Consider the following 19,995-nt stretch of genomic DNA (forward strand, 5'->3'; position numbering starts at 1 on the left):
CAGACCATGGGCTGTGCCCAGACTCAATGCCCCTAGATGACCTGAGTCATAGATGGTCACTGGTGGGACACAGGGTGGTGAACTGCCACGCCGTTCCTTGTTTCTGCCCTCAAGCAGAAGGGTTTGTGGAGTGTCCTGCTGAGGTAACAGTACAGCCCAGGAATCATATTCACAAGCACTCCGGTGAGTACGAGAGGGACGTTAATTCAATATTCACATCCTGCAGGGCCCCGGGGAGCTGTGAAGATGGGGACATGATCTCGCAGCTCGGCGGGGAGCACAGTGCCACCAGAACGTGGAGCGGCCATCCGTCTCCATCAGCAGCCCGGCAGGTCTTATTATAATGATTAATTTTGGAGTTATCAGCACTAATGCAATCACCGTCATAGCCCAGGAAAACCTCCTTCATCACTCACAGGCCAAGCAGAGGCAGCCTTGGGAGAAAAAGGGCACTGAGCTAGCTCGTCACCAGGGCTAGAGTGAGAAGCAAGCCAGTGTCCTCAGCTCCATACTCAAAAGCCAGTCTGAGCTGGAGCCCTTTGATCTGGTGGCCTGCTCCGGCACAGCCCAAGGCCCTTCAGGTAGGCCTAAGAGGGCTCTGCCAGCTGCGTCCGGGATCAGAAGAGAATGGATTCCCCTGGACATCTGGGAAGGCTGAGGCAGCTGCCCTGCCTGCCTGCCCCAGGAGGAGTAGGCTCAGCCTTCTACCAAAGCCTGGGGGTATCTATACATGCTCTGTTCCATATCCGTCAATCTTGATTAAGGAGGGCCTCGGGGAGCTTGGGGCTTCTTCAGCCACTCAGTATTGTCTGGAAATGCCTGGCTCGGGATGAGGGGAAGGAGGTGGGTAGGAGTCACATCTGAGAAGCCATTAATCCTGCTGCGGAGATCAAGCACCCGTGACAAGCTTGCATTGTGCTACAGCCGCACGTGCCACACAGGGGGCAGCAAGAGGTGATCGATCAGGGACGAATGAGTGTCTCTCTTTTTTTTATGGACTTTCAAAGGCACCATTTGTCGACCTGAGCAGCGCGATCGATGAGAGGCAGCTGACCCCACTGTGGCCACCCTTAGGCAGCAGGTGGAAGGGCCTGCGCCATCAGAGCCACATGGAGGACTGATGGAGGGTCATCCCTGTTGGAGCTTCACACTGTTAGCTGGGGTGGGTGCCCACTGTCACAGGCCTGCCATGCTGGGCTGCTGGCCATCAATTTACCTTCACACTGTTAGCTGGGGTGGGTGCCCACTGTCACAGGCTTGCCATGCTGGGCTGCTGGCCATCAATTTACCTTCTCCTATGGCACTAAAAGGAGAGTTGGAGCTGCTGCCGTGTTTTCTGATAAATTATGGGCACCCGATCTCCAGTCTTGCAGCCTAGAGAATCCCAGCACTTGTGTAAATCACACTAATGAAAGCTAAGGTTGTTTCCAAGAGCAGAAATTCATTCAGGAAACCTCTATGGAGTGCCTACGAGGTACCCAGCTGACACTGAGCACTGGGAAGGCAGTTTCAGGTTGCAAAGGATCCAGAGGCCCATGAGGCAGGCAGGTACCCACAAGAGGGAGTGATAAGATATCCTGGTGGAAGAGTTCAGACCGGGAACCAGCTTCATTACCTCTTAGCTGGGAGGCCTTGGGCTGGTATCCCGGCCTCTCTGAGCTTTAATTCCCTCGTTCGCAAAGCAGCCACGAGAACACCTACTGTATGACAAGACAGTCTAGTTTCTGGTAGCTGGGCGGCTCATTAAACAGAGCCTTCCCTGTTTATTTCCCTGCCTCTGCCTATCTAAGATTTCAGGAGGCCAGAGATGCTTGCTCCTGGGAGTTGGGGTGAGGCTTTACAGTGCAAATGAGATGGAGGTGAGCAGGAAAAAGATAAGGACACCGGAAAGACAGGTGGAGCAAGCTCTCATGGAGGGTGCGGAGAGGGGAAGGTGTGGGGTGAGGAGAACCTGGGGTGTGAGGTTATGTGAAGGTCTGAGGTAAAGGAAGTTGCTGTGGAGTCCTGCAGGGTGCATGGGTACTGTGAAGTGCTCTGGCCTGGGGCTGAGCGGGGTCTGGGTTCAGAAAGAGGTGGGCGTGAGAGCTGTGGCTGGAGAAGAAATCAAGGCCATGCTGAACTGCCCAGGACCACCCTGGGGCTGCTCTGGACAGCTTCTGCCACCTAAATACAGACTCACAGGCACAAATAAAAGATGTATCCTCACTACTGCAGACACACACATACACATATACATACATACATACATAAACACGTATATACACACATACATACACATGCACACACATAACGCACATACACAAACACACACACATGCATACACATATGGATACATACACATACAAGCACATACTCATACATACACATACAAAGAAATAGGAGTGACATGCAGAAACACACTTGCACAGAGCGACAATTCTACATCCTGCAGACATAAATATGCAGAATCTGAGATATACAATCAGGGCAGGGGGCATGGAACACATAGATAGACACATGACCAGAATGACACGGGAGAGGCATGTGACAGGTGCAGAGGCTGACACACAGACACACTCAGTAAATATCACACACCCACAGATGTGCACACCAGGGTACACAGAGGAGGTGCCCACTAAACAGAATCACAGAACACACCCGGATAGTTGCACTGACAGTACAAACAGCACAGCTCCTTGCCCCAGTTTACCCACGACGTTCTCATGTTACCATGGAAATCCCATGTTCTTACAACTTTCCTTAGTCCCAGGCATACTGAGATAGTTGGGTACTCTAACTAAGTACAAAACATATAAAGTCACCTGAGGGACCAGAAATGATGGTACCAGTCTGTATTCCAGCACTTGGGAGGCTGAAGCAGGATTAGGAATGGATGCTAAGGGTGGAACTCAGTCCTCATCCTTGCAGAGCAAGCACTGTACCAACTGAGCCATCTCCCCACCAGGTAGATTCTGGTAATCTTGAACTCAGCTCATGAGATTTAGCAGTAAGCACCTTTATCCGATGAGCCATTATGCCAACACTTCTTTTATTTTTTTGAGACAGTCTTGCTATGCCTTGGACAGTGATCCTTCTGCTTCAGCTTCCCAAGTATTATGGTTGGTTGCAGGCATGCATACAGTCCCTTTTCTTGCTCTGAAGTCAAAAATATTCTGAAAATGAAATCAGATCAGAACAGACAGGGAGCCATTCTGTACCCAATCCATGTGACTGTTCACAGGATTTTCTATTATAATATTAAAGCAATTTGACTGTGAGATATCACACTGGCTTGGAGAATCTGCAAAATTAAGGTTTCAGAGGCACACCTGGCCCTGGGAGACTTGAGTGGGGAAAGGTGGACATGTGAGCACATACATGCATTTACAGACCAATAATGTATGGTTACATGTGTGTGCATGGAGTGTATTCCACAGGCACCGCCCTTACCAGTATACAAAGCAGGAACATCTCTCCAGCGTGGGCAGTGCCCCCAGGTACACTTGCACATACCTTCTTTCTTGTGACTGGCTCAGATCCGTGTATCTATGGCTACCAGTATTCCCACCAATCCACAGATGCGCTCAGGCTCAGAGGGCTATTATACGTAACCCAAAGTTCACATAGTCAGTTAATGAGGAGCTGAATCTCAAATATGGGGTTCCAGAACTCCAGGCTTCATGTTCTTACACTTTCTTATCCTCTGCCTTCCCAGTCACTGTGAAAAATGTGGGTAGAAGTTCTGTGGGAGGAGACATTTGAGTCCTGAGACTCCCAGTTAAGGATCTCTGAGTGATGACTACAGCGTGGCAGGAAGACCAGCACATGGGAGCAGGGTCCTCCCCCTGCATCTTCCTGAGGTCCCTTGCTGGTTTCCAGGAAGGAATGCTTTCCCTTCAGCCTTCATGAGAACCAGCAGCAGCCTGGTTGCCTTTCCCAGCTTTCTCAGAAACTGGGCACATCTTGAATTTCACAAGAAGGACTCGAATCAGCTTGATTCTTCAGCACCAAACTCCTCCCATGAAGCATTTTCTAGACCCAGGAGATAGAATAAACTTTGATCAGTAACAGAGCATCCAAGCCCCTACCCGTGTGTCCCATCTCTGCCAAGGACAGTCATTGGATCTTGGGCAAGCAGGTGTCTTTGGGCTTCACTCGCTTTCTGAGCCCCCTCATTCCAGCATTTATGGGCTATGGCTCAGCCATCAGAAGTTGTCAATGTCTACAGCAGAGTGAGCTCTCAGACGTGGCCTGGCATCACAGTCACTGGAAGATGTTTCAATATCTGGTGTCTAAGTCAAGCCCTAGAATAACTTCAGTGGAGTTCCTGGGGGAGGCATCTAGGTATTGCTAGCCCCGTGCCATCCCGTGGTGTAGCCATGTGGTCACTTGAATACGATCCAGATATCCTGGTAAATATGGTACATGTGGATTCTCAGACGGCAGCTCAGACGGCTGGGACCCGAACGTCTATGTTTCTAACACGGTCTCAGGTGATGCTGATGCTATCTGGCTATAGCCCACAGGGTGCAAGCCATCAGGCATCTTTCCCAGTTCAGACTGAAGAGCATTTCTTTTCCCTGCATGGCAGGCACTCTACATGTGAGCTATATCCCAAGTCCCTGAAATCTAACATCTTGACATCAGCTGTATATGCTATTTTAGGGAAACTCTGTGTGGATATCATGTGATGTCCTTGCAATGTGGACATCATGCATTATCCCTGCAACGTGGACGCCGTGCATTGTCCCTGCAATATGGACATCATGCATTATCCGTGCAATGTGGACGCCATGCATTGTTCCTGCAATGTGAACATCATGCATTGTCCCTGGAGTGTGGACGTCAGGCATTGTCCCTGCAATGTTTATGTCTGTACCCAGGTGGTTTGCCATCTCTGAGGCGACCTTGCCTTGCAATGAGAGGCAGTACCCTCTAGCAGCCGTCGTGGCTTCCCCAGGCTCCTCCTTGCTGGTCTACAGCTTGTCTTCCAGATCTCCTCCTACACTGCACCGATTTGTGTTCTGTCGCTTGCTGCCCTGCCTTCCTTCTTCCTCTCTATCCCCATCATGGTGGAGGCTGGACCCAGCCTCACCTAGGAACCCTATTTTGCAACTACCATAGATTCCAGTCCTGACTTTGTTGATTGTTCCTCTGTGGGTCAATTTTTCCTCAACCCTCAGTTTCTTAATGTATAAAATGGATATCAAAATTCCTGAGGACTGCAGGCTTGGATGAGAGCACATCCAGAAAAAAAAAAGTGTTCAGTGAATCAATGGAAGCTCAAAGAAGAATTCCTGGCTCCCATTTCCACTAGTGGGCAGGCCAAGAATGAGAGCGGTGTTGAGCACAGTGACTGATGATTGCCACCTGTTCTCACATTTATTAATTCACGTCAGCTCCAGGAGCAGTCTCAGCCAGACAGAGAAGTACCACACTCTCTTCCGACCCTAAGAAGAGATGCTCTTATTAGCATTCAGCTGGCCAGAAATCTCCCGTGATTTCCCGAGATCATGGGTGACAGGGAAGCGGTGAAGGCTGCCCCCTGCTTCGCTGTGTGACCTAGGAATAGGCACCTGGGCTTCAGGACCCCATCTGTGCAATAAACTAGCGTGAATCTGGGGTCAGCTCCCTGTCACCCTCTTCTAGCTCTGCCTCTTAGCTGAGGGGTCTTGGGCATGGCATGCCACGCTAAAGCCTTGGTTTTCTCGCCTGCATGTCTCATTGGACAAACGCGTGAGTGCATGTGAAATCTTTGCTGTGCTGCCTGGCATGAAGTAACAGCTCAGCAAACGCTGCCTACAGATGCCGTGGTCCCCAGACACTCTCACCCTGGTGCTGCCTGCCTCGTGCCTCCCAGTGCAGTGTCCCTTTCATCCCGCTCACAGCGTGTGCAGCTCTGTGCATGGAGGGTGTGCAGCCCGCATGCCAGTCTTCCTCAGAATCCAGCCCTTTGTCCTATTTTGCTGACTCCCAGACTGTCCTGGGCAGAGCATTGTGGCCCCAGCCCCCACTATGGAGAGCTGCCTCGAAGATTCCTCCTGGGGCCGCTCCAGAGCCCCTAGCTTTCGGGGACTGAACTCTGACCCCCATTCTTTCAGCATGAATTGGGTCTGCCTGAAGGCAGGGGCCAGGACAGCAGTGGGGGTGGGGGGTGAGCAGGGGATAGGGAAGTGAGGGGGGTTGCAGGGGGCCTGTCAAGCCTCCAAGTAAGAATAGCAAAGCTCAACAGAAATGTCCCCGCAGAGATGCAGGTCAGTGGCCCGGGAGAGGCTGGCAACAGGAGTCAGCTAAACGGCCAGTCGAGGAACAAAGAGGCCTTGGAGAAAGGATGCAGGCCTGAGCTCCGGCTCCTGAGAGATAGACACCATCACAGGCACCGCAGTGTTGGGGAGATCTCTTGTGTGAGGCACGAGGGGAATAATTAGTGGAGTCCTAGGTCCTCAGGGATGGTCACCTGCTCCAGTCCCTTACTTCGACGGCCCAGAATGATGACTTTCTTTGTCTCTCTGCTTTCAGACCCCAGCCTTAGTTTGGTCCCCTCAATGCACACACACACACACACACACACACACACACACACACACACACACGGCCCTCACTATTCTTGAGTGGCCTTAGTGGAAGTGGTTCTCTGCAGGATCGAGAAGTTTAGAGGATGCCATCTGCTCTGCTTCGTGATTCCTAGGTCACTCAGCATCCTGCAGATGGTTCACCATCACCAACCACAGACCCCAGCATCTCTGACTCTGACTGCCCACCTGCACCAACAGAGAGGCCTTCAGCCTCAAAGCACACATGTATCTAGGAGCTGCTCTGCTTTCTCGCTAGCCCCCAAACCCCATCTCACCTTCACATCCTTCCATCTTCTGTCCAGGCCTCCTGGACCTTCAACTCAATACTTTCTCTTTTTAAAAAGAAATTTTAAAGATTTAATTAATTCATTTATTTGGTGTGTGGGATGTACTGCTGGTGTACTTGTGGAGGTCAAAGGGCAACCTGTGAGGGTCAGCCCTCTCCTTCTACCATGTGGGCTCTGGAGATTGAATTCAGGTCACTGGGCTTGGCCACAAGCGACTTAACCAGCTGAGTTATCTTGTCAGCCACCTTAAACTCTCCTTGCTACCATTCTCAGCGGTCCTACTTTTCTGTCTTTGGGCTTCAGGCTGCACATCCATCATGATGTCCCTAAGTGTTAGAGTCCCAAGGAGGTTAGAGACAAGCATACTCTTCGATAAGCTGGAGCCTCCCTGGTACCCAGTGTCACGCCTAGTATTCATAGAGGGGGCTCTTCTGAGGCTCTGCCAAGGGGTGCCCCATCTTGCAACCTGTTCCTTGTTCTTTACAGAACACACATCACGTCCTTCAGGGAAAGGAGAAGACAGACAGAACTCCCTACTGCATTTGTGGCTGTTTGTCCTTGGTGGAAGACTTTTGCCTACTTCTTAGGTCTCCTGTCTCACCCCTTTCTGGTTATGTAGTCCAACCATACTAGAAAACACAGAGTTCTGGTTTACACAATCATACCACTTATACTCCCATCCCCTTCAGACCTGCTCTTCATGCTCCCCGCTGACTGGACCACACCCCTGCCACCAGGCACTGTTAGCTTACATGGTAAGCACAGTTTCCAGGTTCTCTGCGGTGGAAAAGAAACCCTCGGCACAGGCCCCAGATCTGTTGCTGTGACAAAGCCAATCTGGGAGCATATACCTCTTAACTCCTTATGCCCCCTCTGGCTTCCCTTTCTCTGTTTTTGGTGTGTGTGTGTGTGTGTGTGTGTGTTGTGTGTGTGTGTGTGTGTTGTGTGTGTTCATGTGTATTTGCACATGTGTTCACATGCACATGAAAGCTAGAGATTGATGTTAAGTATCTTCTTCACTGGCTCTCCGTTTTATTTTACGGCAAACTGAACCTGGAGATAACCAACACAGCTAGACTGACTGGCCAGTAAGCACCAGGAATCTACCCCTCCCCCAGCACTAGCATTACAAGCAAGCCCACCACGCCTGACTTTTTATATGGGTGCTGGGAATCTGAGCTCAGGTCCTCATGCTTGTATACCAAGCACTTCACCAGTAGGGCCACCTCCCCCGCCCATCTCTTTATCATGAATCTTTCCTGCTTTCTCTTTTTCCTTTCCCTTTAGTCCATGCAGTGCCTCTGCTGCAAACCCCGCCCATTGCTGTTCTGCCTCGTCCACAGTGCTTTCTTTACTAACTTTCCCTGGGCTATAAACTATGGTATTGGCTCCAGCTTCTGCTCCGTCAGCCTCAGCTCCCATCCTTGTCTTGAACGGAGGTGGAGGCCTGCGTTAGTTTCATGGCATCCTCCTTTCGGGCCCCATCGCTGTAGAGACACTAAATTCTTTGTCGAGTCTGATTCTATGGCCGCCTCTTCTCTGCTGACCCAGCCAGGACAGGATACCTAGCTTGTCGCTCCCGGAGCACAATGTAAATGCAGAGCCCCTTGTTGAAAGATTAAGAATTTCAAGATGGAGGACTTAGAAACTGGCTCAGGTGGTAAAGTGTTTGTCAGACAAATATGAGGGCCTGAGTCCTCACGAAAATACAGGTATAATGTCATGCAACTGGAATCCCAGTGCTGGGGAGGTGGAGATGGGATCTCTGGGGCCAGCATCAGGGCAAGTCAGTCTTGCCCAGTCGGTGAGCTCCAGACTGCTGAAAAGAACAAGGTGAAGAGCGTCAGAGGATGACCCCTGATGTTCACCTTTGGCCTTTACACATAGGTGCACATGCACGCACCACACACATGAAGACATAGAAATAAAATATTTCAAGATGTCAATGCCAGAGCTGCTGTTCATTTTCCAATCCAGCTACCAAGTCCTTCTAAGCATCATGACCCCTACAACGGCATCGATGGCACATGCATCAAGCTGTCCCCATCCAGGCCCCTCATGTCCTCAGCTGTCTTAGATGGCCTCTCGGGGTCCCTGGGCAGACCAGTCTCAGCCACATTCAGAAGTGCAGGGCCCCTCTTCAGTGCGCACGCAGTGCTCATCACCTCCAGATCTTTGGGGCAAGCTCACCCCCACAGCTCCTCGAGGCCGTGGGACATTTGCATCTCTGAAAATTGATTCACATGTGAGCCCCACCTGGCTGAGCCTGAGGAAATGAGGATGCATTGATCAGTGCTGATCACCATGATCTAAATGGTCAATGCTCAGCAGTCAAGACAGGACTAAGAGCAGGTCCCAAAGGATCCTGTGTGTTCAGAGAAAAGCGATCTGGTTAGGAAACAATTTTACACAGATACGCATGACAACAGCGCTTTGATGAATAGAAGAACTTCCCCGCATCCACGCACACCAAGGAGAGAAAATGAACTTCAGGGAGAGAGCACACCACGGTCAAAAGGCTGAGATGGGGCCGTGTGCAGTTAGTTCTAAGGTGCTGACCTGGACATTTTGGCTGAGGTGTATCAATGGTGAAACAGTGGAAGGAGAAAGAGGTTGCAATGAAATTTTGAGGTATGAAGGAAAAGCCGGAAAGGCACCGATGAAGTGTGTGGACTCCCCTCAGTGGAGACTCTGGAGCCAGGTCTTCCTTTTCAGATCTGCTCCTGGCAAAGCAAAGGCAGGAGCTAGGCTTCCTCACCAGGCCTTCCCAGTTGGCCTGCAGAGCGGAAACCCTGCAATTTTAGGCGGAAAAAAACCCGGCTGCGTGTCCCTGCATTTTGCTTGTTCAATCTCTTCGACAGTTACCAGTCTGAAGACAGTTGCCAGTCTTAAGCCAACAACAAAGGGACCATGCAGGCCTGGACTTCTGTCTTAAGCAGAAGACCCGCGAGCCTTGGTCGCTAGCCCGAGTTCAGTGCGTCCACGACTGGCAGGGGGTGGGGGTTGGGCCTTTCCCGCCACTCGTTCTAATTGGCCCTCAGAGTATGTGCTAACTCAAAAGTCAGAGCAGAGGGGACCCCACCGACCGACTAGTGGCAGCCAGAAAGTACCGCTGGGTGGGAAGAAAGTGGATCCCATCCCGATGGCCTTACCATTTACCGCAACCTCACAGAAAGGGCATTTGCAAACATAGCCAAAAGTAGAGAAATGATGTCATGATCCCTGAAACGCCACTACCTAGCTAGCTTCACATATCTCCTCCAGGACGACCTGGCTTCATTAACCCTCTCCCACCACCCATTTTAAAACAGGATGTGGGCGGCGTGGCGGAGGAGGCACCCGGGGAGAACGGGTTCCTAGCTGCGTTACCGGCGGCTGGAAATATGCGAAATGAATGATGAGGGGCACCATAGGGCGGGGAGTCGTGCTCACCCTTCGTGGGCCACCCCTCCCCGCTCCCGCGCGCAGGGCAGGGGCGGGACCTGAGGGCGGGGCCCCAGAAGGGCGCGGGGGGGGGGCGCTACCCTAGTGACTCAAGGCGCGTGCGGCTGGGCGCAGAACGCCAGTCTCTCCCTGCAGCGCCGTGTGTTGCAGCTCCGCAGCAGAGGTCCGTGCCCGCCGCTGCCTTCGCGCCGTTGCCCCCGCCACAGCCACCATGCCCAACTTCGCCGGTACCTGGAAGATGCGCAGCAGCGAGAATTTCGACGAACTCCTCAAGGCGCTGGGTAAGCTGGTGCGGAGGGCGTGCCCGGTCTGCTAGAAAGCTTCCGCGAGGTACCCCTGTCCCAAAGAGGGTGGTCCGGGAAGGTTCGGGCAGGAGGGGGGTCTGTGGGTTAATAAATCACAGTTTCCTCAGCGTCCCCGAATCGCAGAGGAGCGTTGGCTCCGGAACCAACCGGTTCAGCTAACGTTTGCTGGACATTTGGCGCTTTTCTCGACGGTTGCATCTTTATCTCGTGCTAGACCACAATGAGGAGCAGGAACTTTAAACTGGGGACTGTTTGAGACCAGATCTCGCCATGAAAGCACTGGGTAGCTTAGGAAAGCCACTTGCCATCTCTGAACCTCAGTTTCTCTTCTTGAAAGCCCAGGCGAGGATAGAGACAAGTGGAACTAATTTAAGAGCCCTGTCTAAAGTCAGAGGATTTGGGCAGTGCCAAATAGGTCTGGGGAGCCAGGGGTAAGGACCCAAGACCCGAGCTTCCTCGCGCAGGTGTGAACGCCATGCTGAGGAAGGTGGCAGTGGCGGCTGCGTCCAAGCCGCACGTGGAGATCCGCCAGGACGGGGATCAGTTCTACATCAAGACGTCCACCACGGTGCGCACCACGGAGATCAACTTCAAGGTCGGAGAGGGCTTCGAGGAGGAAACAGTGGACGGACGCAAGTGCAGGGTGAGGCCGCAGAGACCGCACCTCCTTCCCGGGTACCCCTTCCAACCCTTAGCCCGCTGTAGCGGGCGCTTTCGTTGCAGGGTGTGTCACGGGAGGTTTGTGTGCCCTACTGGTCCTGGGCTCAGGAGAAAGCCCTACTCCTGTTCCCTCTCTATACCATCCCCCCGTGCGCAAATAAATAGGCGCGCTTAAAGCGCGCACTCTGGGTGGCTGTGGTTAGTGCCTCACTAGCGGCGCCTTCAGCGCTAGCTCTTGTTGCCTCTTGTCCTGCTCAGCTGCTGAGTTACCTGTGGTAGGTGGGGTGGCTGATCTAGGGTCCCATCCCCTGGGTCCCTAGACCGTAGGGGAACGGTTTGGATGCTGTTGCACAGTCCGGATCGCCAGCCACTCCTTTCTGCCCTTCCGTGTTCAACCGAGGTCTTGAAGGGAATGGTGAAATTCTTCCGAAAGTAAAAGCAACGCAGGTTCTAGCTGAGAAAATGTACTAAATGTCCTTTCTAAGTCCTCAAGGGTGAGAGGCAGAAAGAGGTGGTTAGGGGGAGCCGGGAAGAGAAGGAGAGAGGGGGACTGGGGAGAGATTGAGATTGATGTTTGAGAAGACAAGGCTTGCTATAAAGCCCTGGCTAGGCTAGCCTGGAACTCTCGGTATGTAGACTTGGTGACCTCAAACTCAGGGTTTTCCAGCCTCACCCTCTGGAGTGCTGGGATCACAGGCTTCCACCACCACTATATCCAAAAGGCAAAAGACGTTTTGTTTGTTTGTTTGTTTTTGTTTTTTTTTATTTCTGAAACATGAGCCAAAGGATGGGTGAGTGGTCTGGAGCAAATGACTCTCCATCGCTGTGAGAGCCTCGCACTGAGGGTAAGGCTGGCCTTGCTAGCTCATTTAAACAGGACGTCCCCCTTTCTCCACTGTAGGGCTTGGTGGTTGTTGTTTTGTGTATTTGTTTCTTGTTTGGTTATTTGTTTGAGACAGGATCTCGCTCACCATAGCCCAAGCTGGATCCGCTTGCCTCAGCTCTCCTGTTTCTGCCAAGTGCTGGGATCACAAAGTGAACCACTATACCCAGCTTTTCCAACGTTCTAAAAAATTTTGCAAATGAGGTCAAGTACTGTAGCCCATGCCCTTAATCCCCATACTCCGAGGACAGAGGCAGGCAGATCTCTTGTGAGCTCAGGACCAGTGAGGCCTACGAAGTGTGTGTGTGTGTGTGGGGGGGGTGTTGTATTGTAGCAACATTCTAAAGAATGGGAAATTATTTCTTTCTTCTTTCCTGAGCCCATACCCGTCTGTTCCAATTGTGATTCTAGTTACCATGTTTGGAAGGACAGAGAGACACAGCCCCAAGTAGTAGGCTCAGTCATGGGGCAGTCTTTGCCTATCAGCATTGATTCCTGCTTGAAGCTAGTGTGACTTGAGGTTCAAGTCACCACATTGTTTGGGGGAGAGGGGAATAAAAAGGACATGTCTTGGAATATAGCTGTGTTAGAGCATGTGCCTAGCATGTAGCAGGCCCTGGGTTCAATCCTCAGCATCACAGGAAGGAAAAAACTTAGAGTACTCAGAGTGGAGGAGAAAGGGGCACCTGGTGGGGAAGCTGGCTTAGCAGTAAGTAGGGCTCAATTTGGAGACATCTAACTCTGGCCATTGCCAGCGAGGGCAATTCTGATTTAAGAACAACAAAAGAATCATGTAACACCCTGGAGAGAGCAGGGCTTAGGAGTTCCCTGTCCCTTCCCCCATCTTTTGCCTAATGAAGGAGTCCCATGTGTTGGTTAAAAGGTGGTTGTGTGCACATTCAGCACCTCCCAGCCCGGCTGCACCTCACTTTGCTGTATATAGACACGGAGAAACTACAGGGACTCCCCCTTTTGTCTGTCCACTTCCAACCCCCTGAAAAACCTTCAAGTTGATTTGATTTTTTAAAATATTTGTAGACGGATGCAGCCTGGACAGTGGAAGCTTTTTATCCCCAGAGACAGATGTAGGTTTTTTAGAGCAGGCTGTGTGCTACATCTGGTGAGGAATGCAGAGAAAGAGCGGTGTTAGTTCAGAATCTGGGCACGGACCCACCTTCTCATCTGCCTGCCACTGGCGGAGCTGCAAATACGGTGACGGCTCAATGGTTTTAACATTTTGTGACCCTGACATGAAGGTGTTTTAAAGTCCAGATTGTTGGGAGAGGGTCTCTGTGTTGGTGTGAGTGAATCATCGCGTGCTCTGAATTTTATTCCTAGACAGCAAAGCATGTCTAAGGCTTTGCTGCTCCAGTGAGTCTGTTTGTGTGTGTGTGTGTGTGTGTGTGTGTGTGTGTGTGTGTGTGTGTCTGTGTGTGTGTGATATAAAGGTATATTTATACTCCATAAAATCCGCGACCAGCACTCTGGGTTTGCATTCTCTGTGGCTCAGCAGAGAGGATGCTGTGCCCTGCTGACAAGGACCATGTGTTGCTTTTCTGCCTGACAATTATTCTCCCGGGTTCTTTGTGTTCTCCCCACCCTGCTGCCGAGACCATAATTAATATCACTAATGGTTTTCCTGCCCTGCAGAGTTTGCCCACTTGGGAGAACGAGAACAAGATTCACTGCACACAGACTCTTCTTGAGGGGAATGGCCCCAAAACCTACTGGACCCGAGAGCTGGCCAACGATGAGCTGATCCTGGTAAGGGCCCTTTGAGTCTGAGACAACCCCAGGGCTCCCCAGTGACCCCCAGACGTGGGCCGTGCACTGTCCTCATGCTCCCCTGTGGAGAAAGTCATTTGCCCCAGGTTAAAATTTGAACAGAAAGCTTGGGCTGACCGCTTAGAGCAGAGGAAATCACTGTTAAGTGGTTGCAGGGGAGAGGGGCATGGCTGGGAGGGCAGGATCATATCAGACCGGCTAGAGGGCCAGACCTTTGTCCAAACCATTCTATGTGAGCCCCAGTGGTGAGTGGTACCCAGTCTCCTCTCTTGGCTTGGAATGCTGGGGCTCTGTGTGATTCCTCAGCTTATACATGACAAGATTCGCACCTTCTCGTGACCCATTTTGCTAGTAGAGAAAAGTTTTCCCAGTTTTTTGTTTGTTTGTTTATAACATCAGCATTCAGTGCCATAGAGAGTATTTTTACCCCTCACTTAAGCTCCTGGGGCCCCCAGGAGCCAGGGAAGAAATGCTAATTTGGGAAATGTTTACCACATTGCTGTGGAAGGGTGGACTCTCCAGGGCTAGAGGAAGGGGGCACTGTCTGAAACTATGAAGATGGAAACCTTTTTGTTTGTTTTTGGTATTCTTGTTTTGTGTTGTTATTTTTGAGGCAGGGTTTCTCTGTGTAGCCTTGGCAGTCCTGGAACTCTCTCTGTAGACCAGGCTGGCCTCAAACTCAGAGAACTTAATCCCTGCCTCCACCTTCTGAGTGCTGGGATTAAAGGTGTGCACCACCATGCCTGGACTAGACTGAAACATTTTAAATATCCACAGCCAAGCACAACCTACCTAGTGAGGCCAAGTTTGTATCTAATCCTCTCCTGTAGTGTAACATCCTGAAGGCTGAGTCAGGAGGATGGTGAGTTTCACACCCGATGGGGGCTATAGAGCAAGACCCTATCTCTAGAAGAAAAACAAATGGTTCAACTTATTCACACCTTCCCAGTTTTATGCCGAGGAAACTGGGGAGGCTGAGAGGACAGACAAGCCCCACTTACTTTCCCTCTCTCCCTGTTTCAGAACTGACTGCTACCTCCCACCCCAGGGCAGAAAGGAAGAGCCCTTGTGAGTGACCAGGAGCCTGTGTCTTTGTTCCCCGAATAGGCAGTCCTTAGCATTACCACTGTTGGCTTCCTGACCCATTGCCTAGATACTGAACTCTGAAGAGTTTGCTGGGGAGAGAGGTCCTGTATGACTTTGGCTTGGACCTTCTTTGTCCTTCCCAAGCCCCATCCTCCAGCTGTAAAATGAGATTGAGCTTCGGCCCCTGAGATTCCTTTCAGCCCTAAAATTACATGTTTAGCCTGCAAGAAGACCCTGAATTGAGCTGCCTGTTACTTTGAGACTGTTTGATCTCTCCCCCTTCCTCTCTTCTTGGCCCTTGCTAGGATGATTTAACTAGTTCTCCTCCTTTTGTGGACAAAAGGGGCAGGTTTAATTTGCAACCTGGCTAATGTTTTCAGCAGAGGGCCACTTCATGGACCCAGAGAGCAATCTGAGGCTGAGACTTGGAAATCTAGGGAGACAGACACATGTAGTTTTTGGGGATCAGAGGCCACAAGGAGGGATGATGTTAGAGTTCTTGAACCTAGCTGAGGATTAAGTAGGATCGATCAGTTTATGCTGAAAAAGTGGAATTTTGGTAACCTCTGTAATACTGAGCAGCCAGAGTCACAGACTAAATATCGGTGAAGAATTCCGCCACATTTCGTCCCTTACTACCCCCACACTGCAGCCCCTCCTAGGCATCCTTCCCTGGCTCGGAAAACATATATACAAGCCTCAAAGGGAGCATTAATCCTTGGCATTTGGGATGTGAAATGTGGGCTTTTGTTTCAAGGGTTATTATCGTTAATAAATCTAAAACGTTGGGAGATGTAATCTTCATGTAAGGAGAGGTAAGTAACTCTAGTTTAGTTGAAATAAGTGTCCCTAGAGCCAACAGTACATTGCCACGGGCTGTAAATTGTCTTCCTTTGAAAACTGAGCATACTCCCCCACACTGCTCCGGAATACTCTATAGAGTTTCTTTCTGGAACCTCTAAGCATAAATGTATGCAATGGGAGGCTGGAAAGGGATTTTCAATTGGAGTTAGAAATGTGAGGATTTCTTCCCCTGTCATGAAGCTATTTTCCTCTTTTTTCTCTTTTTCTTTTTTTGCCTGGGTGAGCTCCAAAGGCCTGTGTGGCTATGGAGCTCAAGGAATTCTGGGAAATCAGCATAGTTCTTGGGATGCAACATCTAAAAGCAGACTCACGATGGGAACTTTACCCCATCCCAACACATGTCCAGGACATAAAATCATCTGCATTCCTCACTAATGTGCAGACACAAAGCCCTTCAACTGCCCGTCTTGTCAGGACCTCCTTAATACTCACTATATGCAAGAACCATTTCTTGGAAGCGGGTGATGCCTTAGCAAATATCTTGAGAGCATCTGGTCACTAAGGGCTCCAAGGGTACGAATCTGAAATACATCCCATTCTTATATTGACTAAAATCAAACAATGGGACTGATAAGACACTTGCCTAGTGTGGGTAAGACCCTGGGCTCTATCCCCAGCATGGAAAGATAGATATACAGATTTTTAAAAAGACTCTGAAGACCTCGAGGTAATTAAACAGTGCAGTATCTTTAGCTTCTCTTGAATTGCCAGTATCTGAGGAACCCAGAAGGTAAGGGCCTGCAACAGATCAACACACACTTATGCTCTCATCAAGGCTGCCAACTCAGGAGGGTTTATCTTTGCTTTTTGTGTGTTCGTTTTAATTTTTATTTTATGGCGTGGTGTATGCCTTCATGTATTTCTTTGTACCACATGTATGCTGGTGCCCATGAAGGCCAAAGGAGGGTGTTGGATCCCCTGGAACTGGAGTTGCAGACTCTTGTGGTCACCACGTGGGCGCTGGCACTCAAAACCCTGGTCTGCAAGAGCAGCCACTGCTCTGAACTACTGAGCCATCTTTGCGGCCCTTTTTGTCCTTGTGTTTTGCACACCCTTTGCTTTCCCTGTTCTGACTGTGAGAATCCCAGGAGAGCAGGCCTGTGAGTAATTGGCAGTTTGTGGGGATTTGAGACAGCTTCCTTATACAGATGCTACCACTTCAGGAACCAGAAGAAAAATGTCCCTTTCCGTCCGTGGAAGGATTTATAGCCTCCCTGTAACCAACAAAGAGTCAGAGAATCCTAGCTGGAAAGCACCTTCAGACCCGTCTTGTTTAAAGTCACCCTGCCTCTCAACACACTGTTTGCCCGCCCTGAGCAGGCCAAGAGAGGGAGAGTCTGGCCCAGCTGTGGGTTGCAGAGTTAGATCAGAAGGCCGGTGCTATGTTCTTGTATCTGAGACTGATGTTTTAGTTTGGAGGTGCTGTATTATAGCTCTACCTCCACATCCACAAGGGATTTGTTACAGGACCCCCGCTGACACCAAGATTCAAGTTCCCTAATAAAAGGGTGTAGCCTTTGGCTTACATACTGCCTCCCGCTTCATTCCTAGTTTACAACCGTTCCATATTTATAATACCCGATACTATATGAATCCATGCGAATGTGTCATACTGTATTGTCTAGGGAATAATAGCATGTAAGAAAAAGCTGGCTACCTTTAGGATGCATGCAGATTTTAAGCTAATATTCTTAATCTGTGCTTGGTTGACTGTGAGGGTGTAGAACCCATGTATACGGAAGACTGGCTATCCTTACATCGGGCTGTCATTTCCCAGGCTCGATGACTGCTTCCCAGAAGGCAGTTCCTCCTTATCTCCAAACCACAGTTCCATCCGGCTCTGGCTGCTCAAGCCCCTCACTCTCTCGCAGTCACTTGAAGGGACACAGAAGCCTTTCAGAAATACCTGATATGACGCCCATCTCCTTCCAGTCCCATTTCTAAACTAGAGCCAGGAAATGTGTGTATCTTATGTCAGCATCCGCAGGTGCTGGAAGCAAAGGAGAACCTAGTTCGTCCGTGCCCTATTGCTGCTTTGCTGGGCAGGAGCTTGCTCAGGGGAGAATGCCTGCTCTCTGCCCTGAGCATTCAGCTTGAGCACACAGCTCAGGAAGCTTGAAGGCTGATATGGGGAGTTGTAAATGGGGCAGTCTGTCGTCTCGGTGATGTGTTTTAAACATTTTCACACAGGCATCTGTACTGATCGGTTTTCCTTTTCTTCTCCGGGCAGACATTTGGCGCCGATGATGTGGTGTGCACAAGAATTTATGTCCGGGAGTAAAGGTGGCTGGCTTGTTCCTGCTTTCACGACAGGATGCGAGTTCCCCTGAGGACTGTGTCATCGGCCTGCACAGCCAGTGGGTCTTTCCTCCTACACACCCCTCCCCGTAAACATTAGGCAACCCCGTTTTCCCTATGACACTGCTGTAGTGCCCTGCCCTCAGGCCCCTGTTGCCTGTGCATCCCTGGTTTGGTACTTGCATGGTTGTACCAGTCATTAAACTGGTTGGACGCATCTCAAGGCTCTTCTTTTCTTTTGAGGGGGCGCTGCTTCTGTTGCAGCGTGGGGGCTAAAGCAGCACCGTGTGGGCCTGTGTCGTGTTTCCAGCTTTGGCCTGCCCGCCTAGCTATCGTGCACTGGGCATCCATCAGCAGGCCCAAGCTAAACTGGTCATGAATGGTAGCTCCTAGTAGGAAAATAGGCCCAATCCAAGGGCTTTCTTAGGTGAGCATGTAAGGAAGGTACGGCCAACATGGGCATCTATAGAGCCAGGATGAGGAGAACGAGCAAAGGAAGATGAGGCTCTCAGAGACTAACAGTGGAGGGAGACTCACTATTCCTAAACCTGGATTCAGAGGGAAGAGAGGCTAACACACCTCAGAGAGTTGCAGCCTGGGGGAGGGGTTCTGCAGGAGCGGTGGGGCTACAGAGAACACAGTTACTGTCCAAAACACATGGACAAAAGTCAGGTGTGGTGGGGGCATCTGTCTATCATTTCAGCACTCTGAGGGCTGATGCAGGAGGATCCCTGTGAGTTCTGAGGACAGTTTGGTCTCCGGAGTGGTTCCAGGACAGTCAGGATGACATAGACAGACTCTGGGGCAGTAGAAGACCTGACTTTGAACATGGAGTAAGAATCCTGACCTCGCTGCCCGATCCTATTCATTTTGTCCATTGTCCAATGCAACTGGATGAGTGGTCGGGGCCAGGGAGAGGATCTTACTTAGAGATACTCCTTCCCAGGCCACAGTCGAGCAGACAGTGGAGCTCAGCAGGCAAATACAGACAATAACTTCACACTTGCCAATATTTTACATTCGAAAATAAGTACATTTCAGCTTAAAAACCTGGGCCTGGGGACTGGGTAAGTAGCTCAGTTGATAGACTGCTTGCCTAGCATGTGTGGAGCCCTGGGTTTGATCCCCAGTGCAGTATAAACTGGGCACCATGGGAAATGCCTGTGATGTCAGTACTGAGAAGGTGGGACAAGAAGGTCAGAAGCTAAAAGTCATCCTCAGCAACACAGCAAATTTGGAGGCCAGCCTGGAGTAGACACATAAGACAGTCTTTTAAAATAGAGAAGAAAAGAAAAAGAAAAGAAATCTGGGTTTCTGTTTTCTCAAGAGAGGAGACTGGGAAACCTGGCACCCCTGGGCCTACATCCCCGCAGGCCAGTGGCTGGCTCGGCAGCTGGCATCCCTGGGCCTACATCCCTGCAGGCCAGTGGCTGGCTCGGTAGCTGGCATCCCTGGGCCTACATCCCTGCAGGCCAGTGGCTGGCTCGGTAGCTGGCATCCCTGGGCCTACATCCCTGCAGGCCAGTGGCTGGCTCGGTAGCTGGCATCCCTGGGCCTACATCCCTGCTGGCTCAGAGGCTTCCTTGCCTTCCCCAGACCCCATCCTTGCCCCTGTGCTCATCTGCCTGGTATACTTCTCTTCCCATCCAAAGCCCATGGGCTCTCAGCAAGGGCTGGGTCAGAGTAGTGAGGCCTGGAAAAGACCAGAAGATCCTCAGGAGTTCACACTGTGCTGGGGCAGATGCCTAAGGCTCAGGGGGGACCATGTGTGTGAATGGGGACACATTTACAGGAACCCTCACACCTCCCCAGCCCAGAGTCCTGCCTTG

General features: G+C 50.8%; 1 protein-coding gene across 1 annotated transcript; it reads left to right on the forward strand.

The window, feature by feature from the left end:
* The first annotated feature begins 10,399 nt into the window (after positions 1 to 10,399).
* Positions 10,400 to 18,383, forward strand: Crabp1 (cellular retinoic acid binding protein 1). The gene is made up of 4 exons (XM_048417245.3): positions 10,400 to 10,566; positions 11,055 to 11,233; positions 13,784 to 13,897; positions 18,099 to 18,383. Exons 1-4 carry the CDS (start codon positions 10,497 to 10,499, stop codon positions 18,147 to 18,149), a joined length of 414 nt encoding a protein of 137 aa, XP_048273202.1. The 5' UTR covers positions 10,400 to 10,496; the 3' UTR covers positions 18,150 to 18,383.
* Positions 18,384 to 19,995: the final 1,612 nt, after the last annotated feature.

The sequence above is a fragment of the Myodes glareolus genome, chromosome 4 (assembly GCF_982192425.1).
Source record: "Myodes glareolus chromosome 4, mMyoGla1.1, whole genome shotgun sequence".
NCBI classification, from domain to species: domain Eukaryota; kingdom Metazoa; phylum Chordata; class Mammalia; order Rodentia; family Cricetidae; genus Myodes; species Myodes glareolus.

What these genes read in the sequence shown, in the direction of transcription:
- Crabp1 (XM_048417245.3), top strand. Translation starts at nt 10,497, where the DNA reads ATGCCCAACTTCGCCGGTACCTGGAAGATGCGCAGCAGCGAGAATTTC. An exon ending in TGGACGGACGCAAGTGCAGG is followed by an intron (nt 11,234 to 13,783) that starts GTGAGGCCGCAG and finishes CCTGCCCTGCAG; the next exon opens with AGTTTGCCCACTTGGGAGAA. An exon ending in CCAACGATGAGCTGATCCTG is followed by an intron (nt 13,898 to 18,098) that starts GTAAGGGCCCTT and finishes TTCTCCGGGCAG; the next exon opens with ACATTTGGCGCCGATGATGT.